This window comes from Lepeophtheirus salmonis, chromosome 2, assembly GCF_016086655.4.
Source record: "Lepeophtheirus salmonis chromosome 2, UVic_Lsal_1.4, whole genome shotgun sequence".
Lineage (NCBI taxonomy): Eukaryota > Metazoa > Arthropoda > Copepoda > Siphonostomatoida > Caligidae > Lepeophtheirus > Lepeophtheirus salmonis.
Genome location: NC_052132.2, coordinates 19777499 through 19799737, shown reverse-complemented (window position 1 = coordinate 19799737; position 22239 = coordinate 19777499). Strand labels below are relative to the sequence as shown.

The window sequence follows — 22239 nt, the reverse complement described above, 5'->3', positions numbered from 1 at the left end:
CTCAAAAATCCTAATAAAGTAGGGAGTTTATAATAATTTATAATCCATTACAAAAAGAAGGCTTTAATTAAATATAATCTACATACAAAAAAATATATCATCATACATTTATGTTAAATATACAAAATTAAACAATGATAACAAAACATTCATTCCATTTTGTGATCAATAATATCTTATAAACTGAGCTTATGACGATCTTCTTTGCATTGTTTGCGTTTGCAATCTGAATATCAATCAAGTCACTAAGGTAAGGTCTCCCACAGAAATGACAGTCCAAAGGCCCAATCAAAATTGCCATCATTGGCCGCCCTTGATGATCTCTTGTCTCATCTAGTGCAACGAAAATATCCTTTTCTTCCACATCTTCTTTTATTCTATTCAAAACTCCTTGACATACTTCCACAACCAAGTTGTTAACGACCCATCAACCTGGAGAAGTTTTTCCAGTATATTTTTTAATAAACTTGGAGAAATTGGGATGATCCAGAACATTTAAAGGGATGTTACAAGGCACAAATAACGCTACTACGTCCAAATTGAATTATGAACCGTTTAATTATCCTTCTTCTCCTTTAATCTTGTGTTTCTTGAAGACTTTTAAGTTGTTGATATCAAGGGAGGTTTTGGAGTGGAGGATTACTTGCCATAAAGAACGAGATGGGCACAAGAAACTGGCAAAAATGGTAAGATATACTTTTATTTTCCAAATCATAATTCCACACATCAGTACCTCCGTTGTTAGAAACCCAAGAAAAAAAGGCAAGTTTTCTTCAGTATAATGATGATGCACGTGAGAGAGCAGTAAGGGAAAGTTGCTTTGATGATGATTAGTACAATACTGTGGAAAAGTTGTTTAGAAGATGCAAAGGTAACAATGTGATACACGCCCTCCTCTGGATGTGCGGTCAGAAAGTAAAGTCGAAGGGATTGACATCCGTACTGTTTGGTGGCCACATTTTCTACTCCCAGAAATCGATTTTGTTGGCTAAAAAGATCTGAGTAATTTTTGCAGTGCGAGGGGGAGCCCTAACGTTACCGTGGGAGAAATTTCCAACGGCCCAGGGGAGCAGGTTGGCCTTGAAAACGTGGGTGTATATGGCTGTTATAAGCCTGTAACCCTCCGGGAACCAGCTCAAGATCGTCCTTGATGGCATCTGCGTTAATTATGGGATTTTTTTGAAGCCCTCCTTCCTCTCTATGGTCTTGTTGTGGTCTTGCCTCTTCTTAACATTTAAGATGGTCTTACAAGCCATTCCTTTAAGCCTGGCCACCTCTTTCAAAGTGTGACCCGCACGAAGAAGAGTTAATGCCTTAAGCTTTGAATCTCCCTGCAATGACATTTCTCATCATCCTTTCGTAAATAAATTCAATTATATTCAAAACTTGATTGAACCTTCGTGTGTGCTCCTAAAAGATGGAGCGTAAACCTGAGGATTTGTAGCGGAGTTATAATTGTAAGTTCTCTTTGGTCTAAGAGTGCAATTTTGGATTGACATCTGAGTAACTCTAGCAAATGTCCTTGTTTATATCCTTTTTTCCCTTTTCACAGCTGATTGTAGCTCATCAAATGAAACATCATGAACATTATTATTTCTCTCAGAGTCCCATAATAAGAGTTGCAACAATAGACTTGAGCACCACCTTACACCAACGTTATGGAACTACAATTGAGGCCTTAAACAACTTAAATTCATTACATTGAAAGTAGATCAAACCTAATAAAAGCATTATTAAATGTTAAACTAATTTCTTTTTTAAATATAATACGTTCATCTTAGTTTAAGCAACTAATTCAAATTACATAACATGACGAGTACTAACATAAGATTAAGACGACCTTTTCTATTATACATATACTCAATAAATATGAAAACTAATATTCACAGAAAATATTTGCTTGCAATTATAAATGACTGAAATATAAATTAAATAAAGGTTTTAGGGCAATAAGGAATTATCTTTTTCATTAAATATTTATTCTTATGGACTTCCAATTATAAATTAGATTCGATAATTATTTTATACAATATTTTAAATTTTTGTTGCTTTATAAACTTTTTGTTATAAATTTAATTTTAATTATTGATTTCTTCTGTCAGAGGAGCAACTGGAATTATAATTATATTCTAGTCTTCTTAAATTTTCCTTAATTTTCAGTGGAAAATGAAGCAATTGCTTGTAATTAAAAAAAACTGACAACAAATACCAATATTTTCAATCTTAAATGAACTGAATAATGCTTTAGTTTCAAGAGTCCCAAAAAAACTTGATTTTATAAACTCATAAAGTCAAAAAAAAATCGATTTTATAAGGAAAAAGATGATACTAAAATAAAAACCGATTTTTTTTAGAAAAATATTTATTCAGATGTTTCTCTCATGAACATATTAGAACTACTGAACTTTTAACCCTCTTTTATAATTTTGCTTTGTTTTCGTAAATATATGTACCGCTGAATACAAATATAGTGTTTAATAAGAAAATTAACTATAGGGTAGGGAAAGCTCCAAAACAGAGCTTTCCCATCCGAGTTGGAGGGGTCGTATCTTTGGAATTGTCTTCCTTTGAATTTCTTTGAGCACAATCGAGAATGAGTGGAAGGCTTTGAATTGACCCTTTTCATTAATAGTATCCATTTCTGTGATATACTCGTATCCTTTGTAAAGGAAAAACACGTGGATTTTGTCTCCAGATTTTGAAATAGAAAAGGCATGTCTATCCTAATTGTGGAGTTGTAGGTCGATTTATTGGAAAAATTACTTTCTCCTCTTCAAAGTGAATAAGACTTTAATAAGGTAACAAATTTATTAAAGCTGATCGTCAGCTGACGTCAGGCAGTTTGCTTTGTATCGTAACTCTTTTTATAGGGCTCTGATTTATCTCCTCCAAAATATTCTTAAAACTGTAAGGGTTACCATATTGATTCTCAGTTTCTTTTTTTTTTAATATGCTATTTCTACACTGGATTTTCATCATTTCTTATAAGGGTAGAAAAAGCAGAAACAATAAAATACATTGTATATTTTTGTGTAAACAAGGTAACACAGTGAGGTATGTGTAAAATGCTTATGTCTATCATGTAAATGACTAATTCGCCCCCAATTCTTCATCTTTTGCTGTACATCTTATATACTATTATTTTTTCTTCAATAATTGAAAAAAAAAAAAAAAATGAGGAATAATTATTATGAAGGGTCGGTCCTAAGTGAAATTCATATTACAGACATTTCGTAATCTGTCTCAAATAATATCAAATATCGATGCAGTTTTCAAGGATACGACGTACGTATATGTATCTTCGTTTTGAGAATGTCCAAAAGCTAAGCAATCTGTTTTTGTTCGTACATAGTACTGGGGTAAAAATGACTATGATTATACTATTATTTATAGCGAGCATTTCTAAAGGTACATTAATACAATTAAAAAATACAGAAACATTTCCCTTTTAAAGTATATAACTACAAACATCTAATCACTTGTGCTATTATCGTGCATAATATGTTGCAATTCTTACTGATCAATGCCAAAAGTATGAGAGAGAGGGAGAGAAAGAGAGTAAAATGAATTATATGTTTCATATTATGTATAATGAAGGTATGCAATAATGTAATGTGTCATGTCTAATGAGCTATAAAATATTTGTTTATATTCTACTTAATTGTAAATGTCATTGTTAATCCTCACTATATAAATAATTGAATTAGAGTTCCAGTACTCTTGAAACACGTTTACGGATAATTAATGTCTGCAGACAAATTGCCAACAACTATACTACATTTAATTGTGATTCATCAGAAACCTATCTAAGGATCCGTAGATAATTTTCCTCATCTGCAGATGAGCGACAATAAAATAAGCCTCATAATTTAATCAAAATTCACTCGAGATTCACGAAAAACTGAGGGAACAGGAGATAGGTTAAAAAACAATGTCGTCATTTCAAATAATTCCATGGATAATCGCTTTTACTTCAGGTCAACAGGTAAAGCAGAACAAATCTATTGCCTCGATGTAGATTAAAAACCACCACCCCCGCTTCAATAACCATAGAATATCCTTGACAATTTCCCAATACTTTTTTATAATGGCAGCTTCGACGGCTGCTATCTGGGTTGAACGTTTTTTCTGCACATTAGAAAACTATCTACGGATCCTTGGATCTGTCCCATCTGTAGGTGAGAAAAATTGGTAGATTAATCACTACATATATTGTTTAATTTCGGGAAATTTTCTGCAGATGGCAATATTCCGTAGTGGAATTCTTCCTAGATCCCTTGAAACACTATGTTCATTGCACATGGATTGATAATGATGCCAGATCAGTGATTATGGGTGTGTGCTAATTTTAAAATAATTTAAATTTAAATTAAAAATATATTTATTACAAAATTCTACGAAATTGCAAACACAAATACTAAAGTACTTCTTTTTAAGTAATATTTCCTGTACTTCCGTCTTGTGTTAAGATATATAAAACCTTTTTATTATCAACCATCTCATACAGTGTATAATTGATCTCGATTTTTTATTTTTTGATAATATTATTTTTTTTTGATAATATTGATATTGCATTGATATTTCTTAGATCGGATGGTCATGGAATTCTAAGATATAACGTGTACACTTAAAAATGAGTTCTCTAAAGACCGACAAACTTTGCTCATTAATATAGATTTTTTCTCAATTAAAAAAGTATATACAGTAAATCCCGGGGCAATTTTCGTCTTTTTAATGACGTCATTACTCCCAATTTAGTAAAGTAGTGTACATAAGACTAGAACATGCACACATATAGCTATCTTCTGTCCAATTTTTCCATTTGATCAGTGCATTTAGAGTGGAGGAAAAGTCGTTTCAATTCTATTAGACATATTACAGGCGGAGCACATGATTTTTTAAGCACTAATTTTAATATTAATTACCAGGCAATCTCTGATTTGACCCGAATCCCTATTAAAACAATCCTATAAATTTATTGCCCCCAAGAAGTAAAAAAAAAGAACAAGAGAGGATAACAAAAGCTCGAGGTAGATGTGACATTTAAATTGTTGTTAAAGCCCTTGAAGGCATTTTTCTTTTATATTTGGACTCTGTATATACATACATACACTTGTGATATTAAAATGTTATAGAAATGAAATCTACATTTTGTTATCAATATTAAATGTGGAAACTGACATTTACCTTTCTTTAAAGTTTTTATAGAATAGGTTGAGAGTGCATTCTTATTGTAATATTATGTAAATACAAACAATAAAGGTACCTATAATATGTGTTTTATTTCTTGAAGAAACTTTACCATTTAAATATTATGTGGAGATCAAACTAAAACAATTGATCAAAGAGGACATTTAAGAAGGGGGATCTGAATAAATGGTTAAAATGACGTCATGGGAGAAAAAAAACTTGTACATTTAAGAGTGATCTTTAAAGAAAACAACAGTACCAATATTTTATTAGGCCACATAAAAGTGAGGGGTATGACATTTCATTTATTTATGTGAAACCACTCACAAACGAGGATCAACTATGTGTAGTTAAAGGAATTTCTTAGTATTTTTGAAAATAAATAAAAAGTTTCCTCCTACCAACCGTGAAGTAAAGTTTTGAATAAATGCTTATATACGAGTATATGGGTTCATTTTTATAATTTTAAGGATTTCAAATAAATTATGAAAATAAATGATTTTGACTAACAAAAATCAAGTATATCATTTAATTTTATTTTTTATTTATAAACTTCAAATTTAAGTATTATTCTGTTTTTGAACTTTGATGTCCCTAGGTTTTACAGACTTTTCTGTATTTAAATACAATCTAGGACTGTCATTCATCAATTTATCATATTTCCAATGGGGGTTCAAGCTCTTTATTACTTTATCATATATAATCTACCTAAGTGAGGTCAACAATTTCATAAAAATTGATTTATTGTAAATTCGAGTGTACAACTCTGCCCAAGAATTAAGGATGAAATCTCATAACTGTAACTAAGATAGTACAACTGTCTAGCAAAAGGACAAAAACAACAACAATAAGCTCAACTTTTCACGTGGCCATTGTATCACACTCAGGCAAAGAATAATCGCCAGACTCAAAGACAGTTAGTTGTGAAGAATGAGTATAGATTATTGGTCTGGGTCGTTTTCTTGGGTGTATTATTTTTAAAGATGCCTCTTTAATTGTAGAATAACCAAACTTGCCTCAACTTTTAATCCGTCTCTAGTAGAATTCCTAATCTTTCGAGCAATTTCATTCTCCATTTACGTTGATAACACGGAATAATAGAAATAGGGAAGTCGTGATTGTTTTAAATATATTATTTTTGTAGTTATGACTAAGAATGATGAAAAAATTGAGTGTTTTTTTTTAATAAGACTTCTAAAGAAAGGGAAATCAATGATTTAGTTCCAAAGCAATTCTGTATCTGTAATCATAATTTTGATTCCATCTTCTCTTTGCTTTTCACTACTGAATAGAAAAATAAAGTTTCTAATAGTTTAACGATTCGTTGGTATCCGGTTAAGTTTTAAAAGTCGATCAACGATTGGAATATTAAGGCCTTTTATTGGCTTCGAACAAGGAGGATGATTTTTCTTCCAAATTGACGAATTGATTATTGTACTTACATAATAATTTTAAGACATTTTTTTATCGTTTCCACAATTTTTTTAAAATATTTTCAAATATTTACTTCAATAATTTATTAAATTGGTAAAATGACTTTCTTTTTAGGGTAACTCTGTTTATTTTGTCTATATAATGTCTAAGTAAAGTACTATAGTTAATACAAACCTTGTCATGGCTGTCATGGCAACTATTACATATATTATGAAAGATAAATTTTAAAATGTTCAGAAACGGGGGGAAGTTATTCACATATTTAAAAAAAATGATATTATTTATGACATCTGAATACAATTGTTCCTCGAAGTCAATTAATAGTTAAAAGCTTTTAACCAACATGTGACGCGGTGGAAAATTGAGAGTTACTTGCTAAAAAGTGAGGAATTGGAGAAAAATGGTTGAGAACCCCTGATCTATTTAGTCAAATTTTAATTATGTGTAGAGATAAAAGGAAAATCTATGTACATTTAAGTAGATTTAGTTCGATTAAAGGGTTAACTAGATGTTAGCCGGTTAAGGAATGTTAGTAGAACAATTAGATGATAAAATGTCTATTCTAAAAAGAAGGTTGTATAGCTTAACCGGTTCTTGCGGTGCAGCAACGTCATAAACAAATTATCCTGCCAACGACGAAACTCCCCAAATTTTTAAACTACAAAGGTGTCTTTATTAAAAAAGTTAAGGTTGTATGTACATTTGTGTCTATGCTATCTTTAAGTCATTTTTGAGCGTAGATACTTAATCTAAGAAATAGCATTGGGCGTAGGCGTAATATTAAAAAAAAGTCTACAGGATTGGGGAGCAAAACGTGGACAGTTAATTAATGCTAATTTTTACATTAACATAGGAAGGTTTAGTTATTATTTTTGACATTCTGGTTCGGCCATTCTTTGTGCATAAATAAATTATAATAAACGTTTCGTCATCTCGTTTCATTAGTGAGCAAGAAACCAATTTGACAGTGCATCTCAGATCTCTAAGATACTGAAGTTGAGGTGGCAAGGATTATGGACATTTTGAAGTGCTCCAGGATCCTGTTTTTCAAGGTAGCTAATAAGAGGAATGATGGAAAAGACTTCTCGTGGAAAGTAGGAAGTAGAGGACACAATTTAAAGAGTGATCCGGAGTTTCTGTTCAGCTTGTAGAAAAAAATCAAGGAGGACCTCATTAAGTCCATGAATCTCGTCGCCAACGACTTCTTTTTGGCTGTAATGACCTCCAGAAGAATGAGAATCCCACACCACCTTCTGACAGAGGTCTTGAATGCCAGGAGGATTGAAAGTATACATTATACTGCCTCCCTAAAAAATATGTGTAGAGTTGTAGAAAATTGGAATGTAAAAGTGAACGAAATCTCGAAGCATTTAGATCAACTTATACAACTCACAGCTCCATACTATAAAATATGAGTTGATCAATCATTTTAACAAAGAGTGTGTGTAGCTGAAGCTCAAAGAAGTACTTTGGTCCCTTGATGTTTTATACTTATCCTCAGTTTAAAAAAGGACAGCAATACAATTTCTTGTTGATCCCTTACCGTATATATTGCCCATTCTATTATTATATGAAGAATTTTTGGCTATCTTACGCGAATATAAATAGTAGTTGTATGATTGACTTCTTTGGCTAACTACCGGATGATTTCAAGTCTTTTTCTGATTCTTTTCAGATGAACGGTTGCATGATAATAAAGGTAACGACGTGTTATATAACACAATAAAAAAAAAAAAGGAAAAACACCATCGTTGACGTCACAACGGATCAATTGTATCTTCTTTAAAGGACGGGGCTGGACTGGACCGCGTTCCTCCGTCCTAAATAAGAACCGATACAATACTACTCAGGAGTTCACTTGTATAATAACAAAAGGTGAGGGGAAAAAAATCGGTGTTGGACCAAGAATTAACAATGGTAGATAGGTAATTATTCCTAACACTGGAATTATTATTCAATATTTGTTCAAAATTGTTCATACCTTAACAAGGACTAATTCTAATTCAATCGATCAACTTTCAGAACACTGATTATGGGAAACGAAGTTCAAACATCGACAACTGATAACAAGCAGTATATAGCGAGATAACGCCATACTTTACCTCTTATTTATTGAAAATAAATGAAATGAAATTGATTTATTGTTAATAAATCTAAGTTTGAAGATTTCAACTTTATTCTTTTAGATTTGTGTAGTATTAAAATATTATTTTTATAACTTAAAATAAAATAAATAAATGACCCGTAATTATAGCTTAAGTGAAAGCCAAAATATCTGTAGAATTACAGATAATACAATTATATATATTGTAAAAATGAATGTGTCTAAGGATCTGCAACAATTAGCATGAATGCTTATCAATCATATTCGTAATCCCATCAATGATTCCGTTCAGAAAATTCATATTAGCAAATGGGACTCCAGTGGTATTTAGAGAGGGATGGTCACAGGAATTATGGTAGCAGGTTTGCATAATTCCTCGTAAATTCCCAGTGTCTGTTACAGCAATGGCTGTTAAATTTGCAAACCAAAATTTTATATGATCTGATCGAAGATAATTGAAATGCTTGCTTAGTTTATCCATAGAAGTAATATCTAGGTCTTCAAGAATAATTCCTGTAGTTTTAATTTTCATATCCCTCTTGACTTCATCTATCAAGGCTGACTCCTCTTTTCCACGGCCAACTAAAGAAATATAGTCTCCACGTTGCTTGTTACCCATAACAAAGTCGTGGTAAGCTGAAGTAGAGGATGAAGCATCATTGTATAACTTTTGAGATCCCTCAGTTTTGTTATAGTTCATAATGGAATCAAGAATGAATGCAAACTGCAAAGGATAAATGAAAAATAGTGTCATATCTATGTATTAGTGCTGAAAAAAATATTTGATATAATCATTTTAGATGAGCGTTTCCCTAATTTTCTAATAGACTAAATATTTCAAGAATGACTTTGAATATAATATTTTTTAAATGTCTTAATTGTAATTAAGTAGGACATCACCAATCTGAGATTGTGAATATATTTTAAAAGGAATCGTTGGCTAGTGAGACCTTATTCATAGAGATGTGATTTGTGTACGAACGCGAGGAAAGGTGGGAGCGAGAATATAACTAGAACATAAAAGTACTTAATAAATCATTCATCTAATTAAACATTAGGGATCCGCATTTTGTTGAGCGCGAGAATGAGACCTAACATGGTACTTTTAAATGCATAAACAATAGTTATTTTATTTTTTAACCTTGTTAAAATTAGTTACCCGTTATATATTTTCTGGGGGAAAGGTATCACAGACACCAAGGAGACTTTATCTCAGGTCAGCGAATGAGTATCTTTCCGCGCTAGTTTGCATGTATGAAAAAAATCTTACTTGGAAATCCGTCTGATTAAATTTGTCAATGATCTGTGGTTTCAAGAATTCTTCAACGAAGGCATGGGATCCATGGAACCCATATTCTTCCAAATCAAATGCAACAAAAATTATGGAAAACCTTCTTTCTCCGGAACATTTTTTAGACTTTGATAAATTTTGGTGAATTTTGAGTAAAGCAGTAGTTCCCGATCCATTATCGTTGTAGCCTTCATAGTATAGAAACATATTTTAATTTAGCAAAGCTTCTATTTAAATCAAACCCCCATAATATTACTTATTACTAAAAGTTATAATCTAAGCTCTTCTTAAAATATGTATAAATTAATAGTAGTTACTAACATTACAACACAGTACTTTATTTTTCTGATGTAAATAGTGTTGTCAAGATACAAAGATATTTAGTGGTAAAAATCGGATGTATTTTTTAGCTTGCCATATTTTTTTTTAGAATTGGTAACGCGAAAAATGAATTTTCTATTCCTCAGTCTTCACAACAAATATTTTTGTTATATTAAAAAATGCCAAATTTGACAAAATGTTTTTGTTTTTTTATAAATGCCAAATTTGATAAATAAAATTTTAGAAAAATACATAAAGACATAATTTGACAAATATCTTATTTGAAAAATTTACGAGTTACTTTTTTAGGAAGTTACAAAATTTATTCTGAATAAAATTATCTTTAGAAATTGAACTTTAAAAAAGAATGGACAACTTTTTGGACAAGCAGATAACTTTTTGATCATTTTGTCAAAAAAAAAAAAAAAAAAATCTTTAAGAAGGACACAACTTTGAATACAGAACATTGTAAATTTCAAACTGTTAAGACAACACAAAAAATAATTGCCGAAAACATTTTATTTTCAAAAAATTTGACAAGGCATGTCACCACCACGTATTTACAAGTCTGGATGTTTGCTAGCTCAGGAATCTTGGGGATTTACTTTATTTATGACTTAATGACACTGCACGTATCGGTTCAAATGATGATTTTGTATAGTACTGTTTTTATTCTCTTGGTATTCCAGTACCACTTAAGTACGAGAGTAACAAACAGTATTAGAAGTAAATTAATTATAATTTACTTTTTATAGTTTAGTCTCATTTAAGGTTAATTTATTGGCTTACACGACATAAAATCATGCAATAGTACACTTCAACCTCCATTTTTCTTTCTTAATAAATATCAATCCACATGTTTCTGAATCGAGCAATGGACTAAAAACTATTGGTAGTTATAAGGGTTGGATTCAAATTAAGATTCTCAAGTTCGAGATTTGGTTGAACAAAGTCGAGTTGAGTTCTTGTAAGATGATAATACTCATATTTTACTTCGAGTTTTTAAGATGGGACTCGAGTTTTTTATCAAGAAGTAACTCATAGATCTAAGGGCACGGAATATTTATTATGTTCTTAAATAAAACAAAATGTTTATAACATAAAAATATTAAAACTATAAGCTATAAACTGAAAGAGTATGGCAAGCCCTAGAACTCGTTGTAACTTGTACGAGTGTAATTGTTATAATCTGTAGGTTATGAAGCTAATCCTCTTTTTTGTTATAAATAATTACATTAAAAATATTTGTAAATTTGTACCAATCAGTATCCTTTATTTTAAATAGTTATTTATAAATTTATATTTTGCAGGAATAATTAGATATTCCTTGATATCGAAAATAAATAATTAGATACTTGATTACTCGAGACTCATATAAATATTTCGAGTTTCCGTGATTCAAGTTCAAACTATGTGTAAATTTTTAAAATATATTTTTGACGAGTTCGAGTAATCTTGAATAAAATATCGTCTTTACTTATGTTTAGTATTTTCGAGTTCATGTAATACTGGAATCCAACTCTTAAAACAAATCTAAATTTTTTTGGAAGAAAATTATTTGAATGAAAAAACAACAACAACTGAGCAAATTGAATTTAATTTTTCAGTTATAATATACACGACGGTGTCACTTCGGAAACACAAAAACTTACATTTTAATTTATAGGGGTGTATCGGTCCCAAAAATTTGACGTCCCTTCCTAAATTTTAAAGACGCATACGATTTGGGCGCAAAAGAGATCATAAATTAATATATTAAAACTGTAATAACCCTAAGTTAGACTTTAAATAGGCCTAAATCAAATATAATGAGAAAATATTTACGTTTTTTAAAGATACTTAACGTTTTACTAAAATATATTTGAATGGTAAACGGAGATACTTTACTATAATATTAGTATAAATAATGCCTTGTAAGTTGATTGTAAGTCTCATATTAAGGACCAATACAACCCTAGTATATTTTTTGTCTGCTATCAATGTTTATGATTACTCCCCGTCCCTAATCTGTGTTATGAACGTTGATTGGTTAAATTCCAATAAACTTTTGTTTAGCTGCGAACCAATTTACAACAATGATTGCATAATTGTTTTGAAAAGTTAACTGATTACCAATTGATTTGGGCATTTGCATTATGCCTTGAAAAATAGATTAATTAATATGTCACTTAAATGACGTAAATTGAATTTTTTTTTTACCTTTAAATGTTCGTAAAAATCAAATTATTTTTGATTATTATAAAGAGAGAAAAAACATACAATCAAAATGACATGTAAAAAAGACTTGATTTTTTATACTTCTCAAAAACCTGATTAAAAATGCATGTATTAATTAATTCTCGTTCATATCTGACCTACTTTGATGCTAAAAATAAATATCCAGATAGTCTAGCAAATTGATGTCTGTCAAGGTTTTCACTTTCACACCACATACTATTATTTTTTGACAAATTTACCTGCGGATATCTCTACAGTGTCATAGTGACTTCCTACCACAATAATCTTGTCCATAGGTGTGCCCCAATACGCTCCTGGCAATATCGATATAATGTTGAGTCCTTCCACTTCCTTTCCTCCAAACTGTAATCAAACTGTTATGAGCCGACGGAACAAGACTTTTTCAAAGTTGTGTAGACTTACAAGATAAAGAAACTGCTTCGGACTAAAATTTTGAACACCAACAATGCTTCCATTTTGTGCGAAAATCCAACCAATGAGTAGTCCAACAGAAGTTTTTAAATCCTTGTTGTATATGTGGTTTCTAGGCTCGTTAAATACTTCATTCAAAAGTACTTTAAGATGTTCCTCGTCAAGATTTTTAAAATCCATGTTTTTCTTCAGGAAGGGTCGGAAACTCGTTAAGTATTTGGATTTTCCACCCAAATATAGATCCAATTCTGAGAAATTTCGATATTTGAGCTTTAATCCACGTAGATTTGTATTCTTATTACTCTGTCTCTTAAAAAGAAGAAGAAGAAATATTAGCCTTAATCAATTTAGAGTAATTAATAGATCCTCCCATCTTTTGGTAGATTCACCCTTAAATGTTTTTATTACAAATAGGAAGCATACTAACTCTTATTTAGCATAATATGTAACAAAAATGTTCAAACTGTAATTTATTTTGTATCTGCAATCGCCCTGTTACTAAGTGTGAGTAGTTATTCGTAAGGATGGGATTTTGTAGATAAGAAACACAGTTTATTGATTAGATAAAGAAAAACAGTTGTTGCACATGCTCTTTTTATTTTGCAACTGTTTTGCATCAATTAATATGCACCTCCAAGGATTTTTGTACCATTTTTATTTTTTTTAAGTGGTCCCATTTTTTTTACCAGCAAATAGAGAATTTTAATATTTTAAAACACTTTTACCTAAGTTTTATTAATCCTACTTTTAACTAGGGGATTGTTTTAATGGTAAAAAAGAAATCTGAACGAAATTACTATAATCCCAGCTATTTCAGAATTTAGATGACAGATGAAAGAACTGAGATCAGTGACATCATTAAAAATTTTAGCACAGTAAAGTTTTATAAAGAGAGGGAAAATATTATAGGACGAAACAAGTAAAGCACAACATTGATTTTTAAGAGGCATCCTAATATACAATATACTGTTCCGTTATCAGGATAGTATTTTTTCGCTGCAAAAAAAGTTTTTACTATGGACAATAAAAACTGAATTTGACAAAGTTTGAGCCCTCTCCTGGCATTTTTGGTATTTTTCTTGTCATATTTGGATTTTTGGGTCGAAATTGACATTTTTTGGATTTTTTGTATCATTTCAAATATGAGTCAAAATTGTAAATTTGATAGTTTTTAGTATTTGGTTTATCAGTAAAAAATATTTTGTTCACTAAATGGTTTTAATAACTTAAGAAATCTAAGATGTGCTCAGTGATTGTGGTTTCCCTGTTTTATGAGGCATAACATATCAAAATTTAATCTTTGTGGTAGTGATAATTAGAGATTGGAAAATTGTCTAACTCCTCATGAGTGTAAATCAACAAGAAATGTATATGTTGGCAACTTTAATAGACGACATATCTACTGAAAAATGTAACACATTAAAGTACAGTGCTCCCTACTCGCTAATATGTTTGAATTTTAAAAATAGAGATAAATAATTAATAATAGCACTTATACATACATTGTCGATTACTAACTTATACTTTTTTTTAAATGTATGCGCAAGAAGATTTGGACAATTTTCACATCCCTTGTGATAGTTGATGAACAAAAAGAATGAACATTATTTTTGATATAACAAGGAAACTGTAAATCACAGATCTCTTTATTTTGAACAGAGAATTGTTTAGATTTAACGATTATAATATGGCAAACATCTCTGAAATGAATTGTCCATCCCTAAGTTCTAAAATCAGGATTGTCTATAGAGGGGATGGGGTGTATCAAATATGACTTCCCGGTGTGCTATAAAAGAAATCGAAGAGCAACAAGGTAACTCTGACAATGGTAATAATATTTTGGAGGATAGTAGCTTAGCTGTCATGGCGTTTCATTGTTTTAGCTGCGATCAGCTGTAAGAAGAAGGAAATAACTTTGCAACAAATCCTCATCTAGAAAAAAAGAGTAATTATAACAGCTACAAAAACGAACAAAAAACAACAACACTGTTTAGGTTGCAAATATAAAAAGTCTCGCACTCGTCTAAGCTCATGTTTCTATAACTCTATGTATCGCACATAAATTTTGACGTTCCGTCCAAATTTTTAAAAATGTGTTCAAATCAGCCGAAAAAAGTTTGCACAATGAGATAATCAATTATTCTTAAGGTATTTATTAATGTTGGTACTAGGAAAACTGCTCTGGGAAAAATTGACCGTGGAAGATTGCCCTAGATCACAATAACACTTTTCAAGCCATTGCTTAGACTGAAGGGTATTTTTCCCATCAAGAAGCAGTGTAAAATTAAAATATGAAATTTTTTTTGATCCATTGTTTAAGAAAAACAAAAATAGCGTCATACTTAGCATAATAATTCACAAAATAAAAAAAAGATTGTTATAAAATTTTGACAGCTGTCTTTTGAAGGTTGATACTATCTGAAAATGAGGCGAATTTAAAAAATAGCTGGAATATACTAAACAATGAGTCTTGCCTTAAATCAGACTCTAAGGGAAAAAATCGTTACTCGACTTGGAATCGAGTTTAATGAATTGATTTAGTCTTGCTATAGATGACCCTCAAACTCTTTTTCCTAAAATCTTTTAACTCATCAGTGCTTAATATCTTTTTTTTTTTGAGAATTAGGATTCAAGTTTTAGCATAAAAAAGGAAGTAACTTAGGAAAGCCCGTAGGAATTCTGATTGGCAGGGAGCATGGACTAAAAAGCCAAGGGCGGGTCTTGGATTTTTTTAAGGGAAGAATGGGATTAGAGATATGACTAGCTAGTTATTTCTGTCTCTATCGAAATTACATATATCCAGAGTTAGAAGAATCGTTTAAAGGACTTTTTTTTTGTATTTAATATAAAATTTAACATAATTGACATAATATTTTGTCAAAAATATAATTCTTAGAACATTTTCATTTTTTTAAATCTGTAATTTGGAGAAAACCAATGTCACATCATCATTTTTGTAAGGGAAGAGGTATAGTAGCCTGATTAATTTAATTTACATTATGTATAATTTGCCGGCCCCTATTTTTTACTCTAAAACGTAGAATCCATAACCCCTTTCAGTCGACATGTCCTTTAGCAGATGTTCTTGTAAGTAGTAGAAATTAAAAGGATATGCTCGCCTCCAACGAACACGGAAACAAAAAAAAAAGAATTAAATTCTTAATTTTAGATTTTTTTAAATTTTTGAGACAATAAAATAATTATCAAAGAGTTTTTATTTGTTTCTGTATCCCTAGTTTGAAAAAAAAAAAAAAAAAAAAAAAAAAAAGAGTTAAGAAGTTTCCATCCTCCATCTTACTCTTTTCTACTATTTTATCTCTAAAATAGTCTGTACTCCATGATCAAATTGAGTCGGAACAGTAAAGTTTCCTTTGACAAATTTTGTATTATCAATAGAAAATTTATGAAATTATTTAATCCATTATAGCTTAATGCACAGCGTGCTCGGGAGAAATTAATCTCTGAAGCTCAATGTTCGTTGGTTCGATACTTTTTTGTTCTTACAGAAGGAAATATATCTGGTGTACATAGACATTAGATAATTCCTTCTTCCGATGGAGTAGTTGACATACCATTATGTTTACTTATACTTAATCAGTGCAACTCCATCTGACCAATTAAAGGAACATTACAGAAGAAAAAAATATTGAATCCGGCAATTTATTTGCGATTTTTATAAGGATATTGATAATAGCACATCCGTAAAGCCTAACATAAATATCTTTTTTTTTGTTATTTTTTTTTTCTTCGTCCTTTTTTTTACAAGCTTTTTTACCTGTTTATAAAAGGTAGTAGACAAATCTTCATCTGGAGACTCCATCGTGGAGGATAATTCCTGGAAATATTTGTTAATCGCTTTTTGAACTTGATTTCTAGTCTGAGATAAGGAATGTCGACGACATAATATATTTATGCAAAGAAACATATCTGTAAAATAGATCAAAGACATTTTAAATATATGAGATAAAGAGACATTTAAATATAAGAAGAATTCACTTTCTAAAAGGAGGAAATTAAATCAAGATTTAATTAATAAGATAATGTTCAAAAGTAGAAAGAGCCTTCAAATATTATTTGTAAGAAAAATATTTATTTGCAACTTTAAAAAAAATCTTTATTGTTATAAAAATGGATTAAATATTAACCAACATATCTTTTTCATAAGTCTAGATCTTTATTAACCGATATAATTTAACAACAAATTATTGAGGAACTGCAAAAAAAAAAAAAAAAAAAAAAAAAAAAAAAAAAAAAAAAGTTTCTTACACACTTTATGCATATATTAAAAAAGTTTAAAGGTGGGTTTATGCTGCAATGTATATATTTAATACTTCAAACCCATGGTACATATCAAGCAATCTTCCATTTATCTCTCAACCTTTTCGTCTCAAAAAAAAAAAAAAAAAAATGCCTAAAATTAGTATGAAATTGTTGAGAGTGAATTCAAGTTCAAAACAATCAATGAGCAGAACATAATTCGAGCTAAAAAATCTGAATATTAATAGCTGACAAACATTAGCAAAGAGTATTTGATTTCCCTGTTTAAAAATGTTCTTCCTAAAAAAATATCAAACCCCATTTTGGATTATGATTAGAGTTTTAATAACATGAGCTGCCCATATCCTAAAAAAAAACATAGTAATTCTGACTATTTGAAGGATTTTTTTGAGAAGAGTAGCTTAGCTGTCATGATGTTTCATTTGAATAGCCTCAACAGCTAAAAGATAATGAAAATAAACAAAGAAACTCGTCCGCATCTAGAAAGGACATTAACCTGAATTACTCCCATGTTGATCCTCAATTCTACAACGAGTCCAACAAGGTCTTACACTTATAACTCCATAGCAAATCCTCAATGTTACTCTTCGTCTTTGATGGACTATTGAATATTTTATAGTAAGATGTTTTCTATTCAAGAATAAGACAGTAGTCATCAAAGCTTTTGAGGATATAAAAAAAGATTATTAAGTTTGCAATACAAAAAAAATATCGTTTGTATATTGTTATAGTTTTTACAGCTCTAACTATAATAGTCGAAAATGCCTATTTACAATTTGGATATGAAGTAAAAAGGTTAGTTCTATTTTTTCTTCCTACACCTACAAACAAATATTAAATTTATTTAATTTTATAAAAAAGCATATTTTGAAAGGGATATCTTAGAAAAAAAAATGTCCTATCTGGACATTGAAATAGTTTTCAAGAGGGGCAAAAATTCCATTTTTGCTCCTTAAAATTGATGCTGAAACTTGTAAATCAAAGATTTGCCAGATTATTAAATTAAAAAAAAGACACAATAAAAAGAGTAATGAAAAAAAATATACTTTTCAGAATATGCTCAGTTCTGGAACAAAATATATTTATAACTTAGGGTTTTTTAAAATTCTAATGCAGTGAATATCATTGAATATCAGAAAATACGATTAGCAAAATTGAGAAAATTGTAAATACAAATCGTACATAGTTTTAAATTTGGGATAGTCCAAGGATGCTATTGTTTTTTGTTTTTTTAATAATGGAAAGATTACGAAGATAATATCCATTAGTGTTGGGGTTGGGTTTGAAAATCTTAGACCGGTCTATGGCTGTTAGGATTTTTAGTTGACCAAAATATTTCGGTCTCTTTAAATAAGTTTGGTCTTGACTAGAGATGGATCGGGGTTTGAGCATTCATTTTAAAGGTTTATATATGGATAAACTTATATAAATGTGTTTATGACTTTTCGATCTTACAAACACGTCTATTTTTTTCAATTTCTAATATTGGAGTTCGGTTGATTAGACATTTTAGGTGTTTAATGTATGTTCGTTATGAAATCAATATTAAATACATTATTTAAAGAAGATATCTGCTTATTTTTCATAAAGTAGCAAATAAAAGATGACGTCATCGGTTAGTTGTAAAGGAATTATATAACCTTTTACATTATAACTTAATATCTGGATAAAAAGTTCGGTCTTGGAAAAATGAAATTCGGACGGCGGGCTATCGGTCTCGAGCCCAGACCGAATACACCTCTAGTCTGAACCCGTTTCAAAGAAAATGTTGGTCGTAAGCTGTCCTAAAAAAAAATTCAGTCTTACAAAAAAAAAAAAAAAAATTGGTAAGGATCGAACTCATATAAAATTGGTTCTAGATTTATTTTATTGATGAATTGTTAATGACTGCGGTTGACTGTTTGGAAATGCTGGACATTGACAAAATAACTTAACATAAAGTAAGCTGTGTTTGCAAAAATAATATTTGTATAACTCATAAATTTGCATTTGAGATAAAATCTGTCTATATTGAAACCGATAAAATCTGTTTAGGATTTAAAAACGATTACATTTGAGTCAAAGTATCAGCCCATAAAAAATCACTTAAGACCCATCCAAAATCAAGAATTGTTCATGAACCGAGTCTCAACACTAATATCCTTATGCATAGAATATCTCAAATGTAGTTATACAGTTACAAATATGAAGGAAAATATTAATATTTAAAATTTGTGGTTTCGAATGCAGATTACAATATTAATTTTTGGAAATTTGTGAATATTTCTAAAATGTAAATAACTCGTGGATCGGAAAGTGAGCCATCAAAACATCACTAATTATGCTGTTATCTTTATTATGTCTCGGAACCTTTCCTCCAAAAGAAGCAAACAAAGTCCTAAAATCACTTGATAGTAGATAGCAAATTATTCTCAAACATGGAATAATTATTTAATAATAATTATTCACAGCCTATTAACTAGATTTCATTTACTTAGAACGTTCAGAAGACTGAAAAGGGAGAAAAAAACAGCAACATCGACAGCCGATATAATATAGTGTCGATTTTTGTATAAATGGCAAAATATTTATAGCATGATGGAAAACATTTGATATTTTTTGTAGCGAAAGTACTAAAAATATCGAACCGAAATGACAGAGCACTTGATGGGGCATGTACAGGATCTTTGTTTGGAGTGGAGGCCAGATCAGAAATTTCAGGGCTTTTATTATTTAAAAAAATGCTTATTCATGTTTTTTTATGGACGTTTTGCTAGTTAGAGTATGTAAGAAATTTGAGATATTACATCTACGGCAGATAGGTGTATTTATGACGTAGTAGACCTGTAAGCACCGGTACAATACTAGGATAGTATATTGTCTATAGTATCGGTATACTGAACGACACTACTAACTAATCTCTGACTTTGGGTTATTTTTCGGGGTTTTTTTGTAGAGAAAAGTTTGGGAGATGCGACAAGAAGATCAAATTTGTAATCTTTTTTCTTCCAATGCACAAAATAGGTATTACAAGAGAAATGTTTGAGTCAATATATAAAAAGTGGAACTAATGGTTGAGAAAACCATAAATGTTTATTAATTATAAAGATTACTTACATAGTAGAATATCCTGTTGCTTAAGACGCATTTTCAATTCATCTGATCAGTAATTTTGATTTTCATGAATTTTTTTCTTCCTTAAACAAGTGGCGCGCCTTCAGGAATTTTTATTCTTCCTTCGTTCCATTAATATTATTATTTATTTTTTTGTAGCTCGGTACAACTATATTTCCACATATTATTTTATAAAAAGATTATTTTTAATTTTTTGAATTATTAAATACAATATTCTGCAATATTATAGTAAAACCCTTAGGCAATGATGTTCTTGTGCATCTAAATTTATATAACATAACTTGTACTTTTGCAGTTATGCAATTTATTTCTACTTGTTATGGGCCAGTATAAAAATAACAAAATCTTAATGCTCAAGTCTCAACTTAAACTTGGGGAAAAACTGAATCCCTTGGTCCATTATATTAATTATATGAGTACACTCAACCAAATATGTCGGGATGTGCCCAGTGATTGCTTACAGAAGAAACATGTTCTCTCATCCAATGTTAGTAAGTTGGTAACCACTCTGTACTTCATCCAAAATACTAAATAGTCTATCATCCTATTAAGCCCTCTGATTATATCCCCGAATGAGGCTTTAAACCAAACTCTATCTATCTTCTTCTTTATTTGATCTAAAAATGGAGTTCATTTTGATTTGCCCACTAAAAACATTCTCAGCCTATTGTTCCCTATCATTTTTATACAATTAAGAAAACTATTCCTAGGGCCAATTTCTCTTCTCTTAAAAACAACGCTCTATAAAATTATGTCTCTTTCCAAAATCTCCTTTGCCGCAAATTCATCATTTTTATTAGAAACATCTCCCAAAAACGATATCTTTCTTTTGATTCATGTATCAGATATATATGCCAATTTGCTATTCTTTAAAACTGGTTCCTGCCATTCCATTCTTTCTAAAACTTTCTCCGCCAATTCCCCGAGAATTGCCTCATTTCCCCTTCCCCCCAGAATGGGCTTATATTCTTATTTATCCATAAAATTTTGCATGATCCGTTACCTTTCTCTCCTTATTGTGCAATGTTCCATTATTTCAAGGAACGTTTGTTCCAGTATTTTATTCCATACGGAATCTTTATCAAAAATTCGTCTGAACCATTTAAAAAGAATCGTTTTTCAAAAATCTTTAAATCTTAATAAACCAAGACTTATTGGGGAAATTAATAAATTGAAGAAGTATAGAGAATTATTTTAACAGTTGGATATTTGATAAACAAACAAATAAACTCACAAAGATAAGGAAAAAATAATGGAAAACAAACAAATATACAATGTTTGTCAAACCAGGAATGTGTGTATGTGTCTATCTTAGCCTTGAAAACTCAAAAAACAATATCACTTACTATAAGTAATCTTTTTTATTTTGTATAATATATTAAATTTATATTATATCGACCTTGCATCATTTATTTTTGAAGAACTAATCGTTCCATTAAAAAATATAAATAAAAAATGGCTAACTCGTATGTCGAATAACATTTTTTAATGGAACTTTGTACACACTTAAGCCCATGATACAAGGTTAATGGCTACTTTTAAAAAAAGAATTTCGCAATTAAAATTTCTATTTTGTCAATCAAATAAATGTATGTAGCATGTCAACATAAAGGCAAATTAGAATGATTTTTCTTAAAATTGCGAAAGTATTACATTTGAATTCTTGGAGGAGTTATCCTCAATGATTCCTATGCACAAATTATTATTAGCCCTTTGGAGGCATGTCAAAGTAGTCAAAATTGATAATCATAATGAAAGAATGAGAAATTGACAAATTGAAGGGGCATATCGAGCGCAATTTAAGTTTCTTAAATAAAAAAAAGGTGTTAGCTAGAGATACGAGGATAGTCTGAGAAAC

At 30.1% G+C, this 22239-nt stretch overlaps 1 protein-coding gene across 1 annotated transcript; it reads right to left on the bottom strand.

Annotated features, from left to right (window-relative positions):
* Positions 1–8761: 8761 nt before the first annotated feature.
* On the bottom strand, positions 8762–20405 carry LOC121132381 (uncharacterized). The gene is made up of 6 exons (XM_040727774.2): positions 20364–20405; positions 16765–16916; positions 12981–13298; positions 12797–12920; positions 9999–10207; positions 8762–9452 (listed from the first exon to the last, which is right to left on the bottom strand). The coding sequence occupies exons 1-6, from the start codon at positions 20392–20394 to the stop codon at positions 8967–8969; spliced, it is 1320 nt and encodes a 439-aa protein (XP_040583708.1). The 5' UTR covers positions 20395–20405; the 3' UTR covers positions 8762–8966.
* Between the last annotated feature and the right edge of the window lie 1834 nt (positions 20406–22239).